The following is an 11,300-nucleotide window of genomic DNA, read 5'->3' as shown; positions in this document are numbered from 1 at the left end:
ACCTGTGAAGTTCTGTGGAATAAAGCCGAATATTCTACTCAGACGGGCAAAAAGTTGAGCATCTGTTGTGCTTGGAACAACGCATATGCAATCTATTTACGTGTGCACACACCATAGCTCGGTGTTTCGGGTCTTCGAAACTCACAATCACAATCATCTGATAAGTGATAAGACGTGAGTTCGGGCCCTGCTACGAACTCACGCCTTGTCAGATGAATGTGATCGTGAGTTTCGAAGGCCAGAAACGCCGAGCTATGGCACACACACACACAAAAAAGGTTTGAGGTTTTGGGTGTAGAATTTACTCCGAGGACGCCTCACTTAATGAACTTAACAGAAAGTTGAAAATAAAATTGGTTACGTGAATTTAATTTAACCCCACACCAAACCGCGATGCCAAAATGTTACACGAGCGTCAGTCACGGAAACAATCGGAAAGACGTCGCAAAGCAGAGAGGGAGAGAGAGAGCAAATGAGACGGACACTTTTCGTTTTCAACTTTTCATTTTCTTGTACGTCGTGGCAGGCTGCTAACATTTCAACACAGATTCTGCACGAAATTTCCTCCCGCGGTCATCCAACACTCTACACCGGGGAAAAAGAAACTCTTTGGCTCATTTATGACGAGTGCGTTTTCTGAGGTACAGAAGCTAATCACAACTGGTGCTAAAAAAAAATGACTGGCCCCCTACAAAGCTACATCACTGAATGCTTGGCACGAATCACAACTGTTCGGCTGGCTCGACAGAGAAGCAATTTAAAGTCACCGGCCCGTCCCCTCAAACATGGTTTATCTGCTCTTTCCAGTCACAGAAACATGAGTCTTGCACAAGCTGTAGAGGTACCACGGCATCAATCGAGTTACTACGTCAGCTGCTGTGAACATGTGACTGTGTTCGCGTGATGCTGATGAAAAAAGCAATGCACATTGTAAAGGCTAAAGGCAGACACAAAAAGACGACATCCAGGGAAATTTGATGTTGGTCCGAACGGGCAGGGAGCCCTGAGCACTCAGAAACAGTCAAGAAGAAAAGGAACACATGTTGACCAGACCTTTGACCCGAAACTGGAATGAACTGCTGCTAAACTGGAATCGGGAATGCTACCCCCAAGTAAACTGTGATCGAGAAAAGGCTGGTGTGCCTGCGGTTTAAAAATGGGTTTCAAAAGCAAACAAAAATAACAGCTCAAATTACGTGAGCAATGTTGAACCTGTGCTTTTTCGCTTGGACAGTTTGGGCACGATTCAAATAGCATGACAAATTTCTGTAAACAGGCTTCAGTGAATGGATGCCATGTCAGTTAACTTGTTCGAAAATCTGCAAGTATGGAGTGCTCAGTGGCTCCCAGTCACGAACAATCTTTAGTCACGAAAGGCTGTCTTTTGTGGCAGTCATTAACAGTGTGTTCCACCTCCTGAGACAGTTGAAAGGGACATCACATTGTGATGCTTTCCAAGCCTAAAGCCATTCTCACCCAGATTTGCTCATGTACTGGAACGCAAGTCAGTAGGATGCCTAAAAAAAAGCAACCAAAATTGTAACCTGAAGTTCAGCAAATGGTACGCAAAAGACTAACATCAGGAGCCAGGCTAAGTACTAAGTGCCCCCTACCGCAAGTGTGTAAGAGTTTGTCACGGCACAATTATTAGCTAGCAACGAGATCATGCAGTGTTGAACAGCAAATGCGCAGAATAAAAGAATGTGCACAGCACATATGCTTGTTATTGAACAGTTGTGTCCAGCGCCAGAATGTGCTACTAGTATGCCGCTTACTTCATCTACTGCAATCTACTGCAAGGGTCAGTGCATACCCATTACCCTATCGAGATTACTACAAAACACAAAAGCACCCACTATAATCGAAACATTCTCTGTTATTTGTATCGGCATTTCTAACAATATCAAAACATTCCAACTTATTTCTCATTTTGCTCACGATATAAAAAAATATAAAAGAAACGGGAACCCAATTGGCGTTTTACAGTTTTCAACTGCAGAAACGTCACCAGTTATAGTACATGAATAACAAATAACGTAATACTGACACCCCTCTCGAGAAATGCGAGAGCCCGAAATAATTGTTCCGTCTGTTTTGCAAACTGCTAGACCCAGAATGTTATAAAAGACGTGCGCCACCACCGGCATGCACACTTCTTGTCGTCTGCTAGCTTTTGTGCACCAAAGCAATGAAACGGTGACTGTGCTGTGCATGCTAACAGCCATGTGAACCTCTGTGTCTTAATTTACTGCTTCCTCAGAAGGTGCAACTGTTTTTGAAAACAAAGGAACTGAGCATAATCCTAAATAATGATGCGAGGCTAGATCATCCGATCTCCAATTTCGCCGCACAACGTTCACACATTTGTTCACGTTAAAAAAAAAAAAAAAAAAAAGCAGAGACAGAGAGAAAATATGAAGAAACGTTGCAATGAAGCGAGAGTGATGTGAACAAATACGGAGTGACCCAGTACAAGGTACCACATATTACAGCCAACGACAGAAGCTATATATACATATAGAGCTTGTTGAGTGTTGTGCACTGGAAGAACACGTGAGAAATTGTATGGTTCCAGTTTTGTTCCTAGGAGTGAAGCAACCACTTACTGCTGCACATCCTCAATGGCCCATCTGGCTGTTCCCCTGGGAGGGTGAACGCTTTCAATTGGGAACCCAAAGCAACATTAACTGACAATAACACAAAGAAGGGGCTTCACAATTACAAATAACAGCCACAAGTCTTGCGCTCCCCACCAAAAGAAAGAAGAAAAAAAAGTCTTCTACAGGACTACTTTGACATACTAATTCAGTAGGAAATAACACCCCCAGATTCAAACAGAAGATACAGGAAGGTACAGAGGTCAGCACGTCAAACTATTCTGCCTTCACAGGTACTCTGGGGTACTGCCTTGGTACTTGGTCTCTCGGTACACCTGGGTACTCTTACAGTATGCTTGGGTACTCCAGTACAGTATGCTTGCAGCACACCTCACGTGTTCCGAACGCAACACCCAACTAGCATATTCCGTCGTTTCCTAACGCTCGAAGTGTGTGTGGTACATCATTTGGGTACACCCCGTTACTCCTCCACAATTCACGTGCGGCACAGTACGTCTCAAGAAAGAGTCCCACGTCTTGCCAGCATTTAAAAAACGGTCGACAGCTGCTATAAAGGGTCCGTGTCCTGCATCAGGGGCAGGGTTCCCCCGTCGCGCTTGTGCACTACGTCGTGGTGGAACAACTCCATGGAGGAGCTCCCGGGCAGCTGTCCCGATCCCCCGCTGCGGACGAAGTGGCGAGCTCCCCTCGACGTCGAGGCGGCGGACGCGCACGTGGACGAAGACGAGGTGGAAGATGAAGATGAGGAACCGGGAGGAGGGCTGTCGGGAATGAATGCGGCAACCAGCAGAGCCAGCATCACCATCAGTGCCCCGAACACAAATGGCGGGCCCGGGACCAACTGTAAAACCGAAGCGGGGGTAGACGTTTTCATACCAGCTCTAGCCTCACGAGACCGTATGGAATAAGATTAGAGCCTGAAGTTTTAGGGTTTTACCCAAATCTTCCCCGAATTTGCACCCCGAATTGAAGGTTCACCCTTTAGGGTGAAACCCGTTTTTTACCCAGCAAGTTCCCTTCACTGGGATGTCTGTAGGAATGCATTAACTTACTTGCTTGGCAGCAAATGCAGTTACATCACCGTTTGTACCAAACCATTACAGTTAGTTTGAGCAACTGAGCCCGAATTTAGCATACCGGGAGTTTTTTCACCCGAATTCGCATGAATTTAGTGCACACGTTTATTTACCCGATTTTTACTCCCGAATTTAGAAATAAATATTTCCCGAAAACTTCAGGCTCTAAATAAGATCTGCCTCGGCTATGTTTTTCGTGGGAAGAAAAAAAAAGTGCGGTCTATAAGCGAGAAAACACGGCAACATACGTTCTTGAGCACGAGCGATGATCGTACCATACCTGTGACTCGTGTGAGAGGAGTTCGATGTGCACGCACTCTAGAAACCCCTCAACACTTCCCTCGGAATGCCCGAAAAGGGAACGATATTGCTTAGACGAAAAGTCTGCCGCAAGTAGCGCAGAACCGCTGCCGTAGCAGGCAAATTTTCGGTGGGAAACGAGACCTCGCGGCTGCTCGTTACCACTGGTGTTACGGCGCGCTGACCTGATTACATCACGTCAGGAGATAGGGTCTGGCCTCCGAGGTCACGCCGCACCGCTCATGGCTCGTATTTGAGGGCATCTGTGTAAAATAATTTGCGCAGTAACGAGACACCGTCCAGTAAAAATATTTTGCATGGTGCAGTGATGGAAGTGCCTCGAAGCGTTCTGGCACAGCTTCGCGATTCACCGCCGGAGAGCCCCGGATGAGTATGGTTATTAATTTATGATTAGACCCTGAAGTTTTAGGGTTAAACCCGATTTTTCCCCGAATTTGCACCCCGAATCGAGGTTCACCGGTTTAGGGTTAAACCCGATTTCTACCCGCAAAACTGCACCTAAGCTAGGCACCTCACGGAAATGACATACTAATTTTTCACAAAATACACGGTTGATCTCAACGTCTGATACTCTGGAAAGGCCGTACAACGAACGTTTGTTCGACAATAGAGCCCGATTTATCCCCGAATTCAGTCTGATGGTAATTTTTCCGCCCGAATTTGCATGAATTTTCGACATCAAGTGATTTACCGGAATTTTACCCCCCGAATTTGGAAAAAAATAAAACCCGAAAACTTCAGGGTCTGTTTATGATGTGGAATGAGTGCTTTCCACATTAATGTAATTGTGTTTAGGGCAATTTTCCACTCAATTTAGAGGCGCGAGATCAGGGAGCCACGAGTCTAACCTGCTTCCGATGAGTCAGTGCATAGCGTGTGTGAACTGCGTTCCCACATATGCAAGGTGTGTGCGTCTGACAGCCTAGCAATCCTCAAAGGTAGCAAGTTACAGTGACTGTCAAACAATAGGCCTAAATGATATCTCTAGAGGCACGCCAAGCTACCCTTTGGAATTTAAAAGCGGTCTTTGCGTGGAGATTACCTCGTGCCTCTCAGCTTGGGTAGCGATGAGCGAATTGCAAACTAGTTGGTGTATACTTGACATTGGCAACATGTCCCCGAGCTTGGGGAAAACATAAAAAGTAATACAAAACGAACAGCATAATTGTCGAAGCGTCAACGTGCAAATGTGCATCCCGAAACAGCTTGGCTAGGCTTGGCTAGGCATAGCTGGCATCGGCCGATTAGCAGGCTAGTGAGTCGCTGCGACAGCTCCCCGTCACGTTTAAATTTTGTCAAACGCTGGTTCGTCTCGTTTACGTCTGGTTTCGTTTTCTCGCGACAGGCGCGACCTCCATGGACTGCGAAGTTGTCGCCTGCTCCGCGCTTTGGCGCAAATGCAGCGAAAACACCCTCTACGGCGCAGGATGGCGCAGCCCCCTGTGATTGGAGCAGTTTGGCGCAAATGGCGCAGCACTTCCATCACTGCACGGCGGTTCCTGTTTCACGAATGAAAGCAGGGCATTGAGCTACACTAAGTGTCACTTCCTCAGTCCTTTAAATCTTCAAATATACGCACCCGCATGTTGTCGGGCACGAGGGAACCATTCGCTGCAACGGAGGGCGGAGGTGGACCGTTGGGAGGTGGGTTCTCGTTGAGGTCCACGTGGAAGAGGTAGAAGATGAAGCCAAAGACTGCAGGACCCAAGCCGTTGCAGAGACCTCGCATGCCTGTGATCATTCCCTGCACCAGGCCTTGCTTGTCGGGCTCCGCATGTGTCGACACAAAAGAGCTGATGGCCGGGTACGAAATGCTCGCGACAGCTGCCAGTCCGCCCGCGGACCACATCATCCTGAGTCACAGGAAAACATATTATGGAGACAGTCGGTTAGGAGTGACAATCACTTCTGTGCACCCGAACCTGAACAAAAGCATGCTTGAAAACAGTTCCAAAAACTGTACTCATGTAACCATTACAGCAGTGCAGTTGTGCAGTGCATCCAATTTGGAGCATCACACTGGCTGATCAATGCAGAGAAATCGATAGAAAAGCGGTACAGCAGAGATATAAAGTGCCGTTTTCAATATGACCGCTCAAGATGATCGCAAGAAGAAAATTACCATCGCTGGGACCCGAAGCCGTACCACATCAGCTGCAGCATCTCGAAAAAGAGGCCGACCATGATGGTATGCTTGCTGCCCAGGGTCTTCATCAACAATGTCAGCACCATCGTCTGCAATTAATCCAGCACGTAAATCACACGGCCATGAAGCAGTCACGCTTTTTGCCTCGAGTGCTTTGAATTCGAATAACTTGCACACTCGGAACCACCTCGGCTCCAAGCTTTCTCGAGACCTAGCCTATGCACTAGCTTATCACTCGTTAACGCCCACCTGAGCTATCACAGACAGTAACCCAACGACAGCGATGAAGAGGGCCACTTCCTCCGCCGAAAAACCCATCACCTGAAAAGGGAAAAACCTTGCATTGCACTTGGGACACGTTTTACTAACTTCACGCAGCCGGCCCTCACAAATTGTACAGGTCCGCCGCTAAATACAAAGGGGCGAGATCTCACCAGGCGTAGGTAGACAAAGAAGCTGGAATACTGGCCGGCCTCAGGCAGGTAGGAGAGGAACACAGCCATGCACAGCATCAGGATCATGGGATTCTTCCCAACCTTTCGAAGGGCCTGTGAGACACCATAAGTAGGCTCGCTAACATTATACAGTGACAGCATAAGCCATACACTCGACCCTGCCCCCACACAAGAATCACTCCGCGCACGCAAATGCATCGCGAAACGGGGGCGTCGTGCACAAAGGCTGGTAGCCAATCGCAGGGGGCTTCCCTGGATGAGTGGGCGGTCCCAATTGTAGGACTTAAGTTGTCACTGACTATAGTCACTTTCAAAATAAAATGTGTGAAATAAACGTGTGACTTCAAAATAACTCTCTTTCGAGCCCTTTCGCTCAAGGCCGGCATGTCTCTAGAGTTTTACGTAGTTTGTCACGAGAGCTGGCAGGCATGCTAGCCCCAATGGGGAGAAGCAAGCAGGAGGAGAGCCTCCTCAGCTTGTGCGACGCTTCCGCGACGTTCTGCCAGTATAGCCGCTGTGAGCATTCCTCTCCCACACCCTTTCCACACGCATTCCCCGCAGCAGGATGCAAAGTGTTCCACGGCAGAGGCGACCACCACAACTCATCACAACTTTGTCACGCTGTCATCACACATAGGTCTCTCCGCGCGGGTACTTCAAACCATGCAGATTCCAGTCATCAAAAATGCCAACAATAAATTATAGTACCGCTCCAGTAAGCGAAAAGTGCGGGGCAAGGACTAAGTAAATTAGGGAATGCACTACCCAAAACAAAAAATATACGAATCGATGCTTGACCCCTTTAAAAACTTCGAATTTGCGAGGAACATTAAAATTATTTGCCCTTCACGCACGTATTGCAAGATTCACGATTTTTCCAGTTCTTCCAAGAACCGAAGTCCACATTTTTTACCTTACCCCCCCCATAGAAAAACCTAGCTTGGCATGTAGGAAAAAAATAACTTACAGAAAAGGGGTCAGCCTGCTCCCACGAAATAGGAGAGGACCACGCCGCAGGGCGTAGTTTCTCTGGCAGTGACTCCGGAACAGCCACGAGGATGAAGAGTACATCGAGCAGCGCAATGGCCGAGGCCAGTGCAACGACTAGGGTGTCTGAATACATCCTGCCCAGGTAGGCTCCCAGGGCGGGACTGGTCACCAGACTAGCTGCAAACGTGGCGGACACCAGCCCATAGGCCGCGCTGCGGTCCGCTTCGTCCGTCACATCCGCCACGTAGGCGAACACCACGGAGAACGTCACCGCAAACACCCCTGACATTGAGATCATGGCAAAGTACCACCTGGAAAAGTAGGCGAACGAAGGACACAAATTGGAAGAAGCAACAACACGCAACAAACAGCTGCCTCTCACTTCCCTTTCCGCTGGTGTTTCTCACGAGCAAAACTTATTTCTTTTTTTTTGCATACAAAAGCGCGTAATAGTGTTCTTGTAGCACGCTGCATTCAAAAATGAGTTGAATTCACAAAGAAAACACAGGTGAGTCGGCACATTTGTTTTCAAGGTGAATTTGGTGAATTTTCAAGGTATCACCCCTGATGATGAAACTCCCCACTTAAATAAAGTCGTTTTTTTATCGTGAATTCAACTTGGCTGTAAATGCCCACCGCATACCGGTTATACCGCTGTGGCGTACGTTTTGAATAAATCAATGGTAAACTTTGCGGCCCTTTGACTGTTTCAACGAAAAATGAGAGAGAGAACAAGCGGAGTTTCACGGAAAAATGTGCTTTCGAATTATTCCTGCTTTGTAGTTTGAATGAACCATCGTCCCTGGCCATCAAGCTGGATGTCCCGTTCAGATACTTTTAGTGAGTACATTTCACTTGCCAGGTATTGATCTTCATCAGTGGAATTGGAACACACGTGAAGAAAACAGTTACTAGAAGAAAGAGCTTGCGTCCCCACACGTCGGACAGTGCTCCCACCAGGGGCGCGCTCAGGAATGACAGGAACCCCTGGAAAAAAGGTTTTTAACACTTGTCAACACCGGACCGACCGCACGGACGCTAGTGCCGCAAACACTTGGGATGCAGAGGCTCACCTTAATGCCCATAATTAAGCCATTCATCAAAAAGGTGTGGTTTGGAAACGTCTCGTTAAGGACTGTGATCATCGGAGTCGTAAGGAGGCCCCATGAGAAGAATTCCAGGAAGATGACAACCACGGCGTGATAAACGCTCGGCTCACCAAACCCGGACGTCTGCAATGCACCCACTCTCATACTTAGGCATAAATACAGCGTCAAAGCACAGCCACATGTACTCATTGTTCCTTTACACGTTATGTGTAGGGAGTGACTTTTTCGGGTTAAATGCCTCCCTCACATTCGGTAGGGGGTAAAAATCGGGCGCTAGTTTGAAATCTGTAATACGGGGAGAAATCGGGCGATAATTCGGGTGTTTTTGTTTATCCTCTTGTCTATTAAGTCCTTTCCTAATCTCTCTCTTTTTTTTTTTTTCGGAATCGTGACCTTCCAGTGGTAATCCCCGAAGGCATAGACAGTGTTGACAAACATGGGTGTATTGCTGGGAACGTAAGTGACCCATTCTTACATGTGTTACACGTGGCGACCTTTGTTCGTCCTCAGTGGAAACGTCACTGGAGGATTTCATAGCGACTGGTATTTGGGGAGAAATCGGGTTTAACCCGAATTGGTCGGAGGTCAGTTCGGGGGGGAGCAACCGGGCAGAATTGGGTTTAACCCGAAAAAGTCACTCCCTAATTATGTTGCATCACACTCTCACTGGTATCAAAGGGGCCTTGAAATGCAACAATTTCTCCTCGTGCAGAGTGAGTACCGTTGCTTAGCAGGGCTAACATGGAACTTTAAGAAACGACCTTCTTGTAACACCATCACAAATAGAAAACAATTATGAGTCATTCATTTCTGCTATGCAGTGAGTTTTCAAGCACATTAAGCAGTTAGTTCTGATGTCCTCTTTCCTTATGTTTGTATGACCAAGGTATATGATTCAGAATGTTTTGCAGCTGACAGACTGGTGTGGCAAACAAGCCTTATAGCACTAAGCTGCCAGTGTTGAAAAAAATGTACTACTTCGTTGTGAGTAAAATGTTACGTTACATCATGCTAAAAGGTGCAAAATATAGCAATGTCCTTCACTGTGGTGCAACATCAACTTTTAAGTCGAACAAGTATGATGCTTTAGTAATCGTTCACAACTGCGCAACCTTTTTATTTGCTTCCTGGTAAGTAAAAGTTCTATGAGAACTGAAGCGAGAGACACAAAACGGAACACAGGATGAGCCTCGTCTTGTCTTTTTTCCCCTCCCTCCATCTCGGAGGAAATGCTTCCTTCTCCGAATCTGTACTAGCTTGCTTGTATTCTACTCCTGTATTCAACATTATCTGCATGTCCGTTCAACGTCCTAAGTAGTGTAAATGATATTGAGGCAATGTGGACCCATATTTGGGGGCAAGGAAACGACCGGGCCAGAAGCAGATTACGTGGTCATTTCCACACGGTACCCCTCCCTGTTTATACTTGCAATGCTAGAGAGGAATTGCTATCACTGCTCACCAAAGTACGATCGAAAAAAAAAAAAAAAGAACCTTGGGATTGCAAAACTTTTTCTCTGATGTTATCCTAATCAACTGGGTCGCCGCGTTTGATACACATTGTATAATTCACTTAACAACACTTCATCAAAAATGGAATTCCGGGTCGTCACAGCTGTTATTACGGAAGCATTACGTAAAAGACAGGTAATACCAAGAAGTGCGTTACATAGCATTAAAGACAGCTGTTTGTTCAACAGTTGCGGAAATACAGCTGAAGATGTTCACAATATAATATGCCAGTTGTGCCACCTTCTATTTATTAGGTTCCATATGGTATAGCGATTACTTGGGTAACCTTTTACTGAAGCACCTTTCGGAAACGATTCATAAGCAAAGTCGATACGTGTACTTAAGTGGTCACAGCTGGGAGGGGTGACTAGCGGACACATCGCACAGAACTGCTGTAATGACATTTCACGTTTCGAGAGTGCGGGGTAAGTCGGGTATATATTTCGAAATATGACGCAAACAAGTGGAAATCGCTTTGACTTACAATGAAACCGTCCTTCATTATTGACTTCCGACTTCTGATGATCATAGTGGCAACCTTTCTCGAGACTTTAGCAGGCATCGTGATTGCCCGATTCATGCGTACGCCCCAAATGCATACACGAGCTGAATGAGTACGTTCAATAAATATCTGATGCTCTCAAACACACAAGCTAAACTGCTGAACAGTTGTTATAGGATAGGCCTAACGCTAGGCAACTACAAATATGACACATCGTCCCTTCTATGAAGCTACACCGTGGATTAAATAAATTACGAGCACGTCGTGGCATTTAAGAATACGTCCGACGATTATCAACTACCCGTAAACACATCAAAACACACGGTAATAGGACGCAACACAACCAGACGCCATGAACCACCTGCTGACGTTAGCCCCGACACTGATAATGACGACTTCGCTACAGCAACACACTGTGGCGGCGCCACTGTTTAACAATATTGTTGGCCAGCCTTGAGATTGACCTTGACACATATTAATTTTGCATGTTATGTTCCTGCGATGAAAATGTGTTGCTTCGTTACGTCCCCACATGCGGTTGCTGTCAGTTTGTTTAAACATTTCATTGTTG

At 46.6% G+C, this 11,300-nt stretch overlaps 1 protein-coding gene across 1 annotated transcript; it reads right to left on the bottom strand.

Moving 5' to 3' along the window:
• Positions 1–485: 485 nt before the first annotated feature.
• LOC135390950 (hippocampus abundant transcript 1 protein-like) lies at positions 486–11,104 on the bottom strand. The gene is made up of 9 exons (XM_064620955.1): positions 10,712–11,104; positions 8,680–8,838; positions 8,466–8,593; positions 7,584–7,917; positions 6,596–6,709; positions 6,411–6,482; positions 6,138–6,250; positions 5,595–5,868; positions 486–3,459 (listed from the first exon to the last, which is right to left on the bottom strand). Exons 1-9 carry the CDS (start codon positions 10,805–10,807, stop codon positions 3,166–3,168), a joined length of 1,584 nt encoding a protein of 527 aa, XP_064477025.1. The 5' UTR covers positions 10,808–11,104; the 3' UTR covers positions 486–3,165.
• Between the last annotated feature and the right edge of the window lie 196 nt (positions 11,105–11,300).

This window comes from Ornithodoros turicata, chromosome 4 (assembly GCF_037126465.1).
Source record: "Ornithodoros turicata isolate Travis chromosome 4, ASM3712646v1, whole genome shotgun sequence".
NCBI classification, from domain to species: domain Eukaryota; kingdom Metazoa; phylum Arthropoda; class Arachnida; order Ixodida; family Argasidae; genus Ornithodoros; species Ornithodoros turicata.
Note: the sequence above shows the minus strand (reverse complement) of the source record. Positions and strands in the feature narration are given on the sequence as shown.

Bases quoted from the DNA above. Each gene is read 5' to 3' on its own strand.
- LOC135390950 (XM_064620955.1), bottom strand. From the start codon at position 10,807: ATGAATCGGGCAATCACGATGCCTGCTAAAGTCTCGAGAAAGGTTGCC. The intron at 6,710-7,583 runs GTAAGTTATTTT...GGTGTCTCACAG, and splicing joins AGCAGGCTGACCCCTTTTCT to GCCCTTCGAAAGGTTGGGAA. The intron at 3,460-5,594 runs GTGCGTATATTT...TCGGTTTTACAG, and splicing joins TCGTGCCCGACAACATGCGG to TTGGTCCCGGGCCCGCCATT.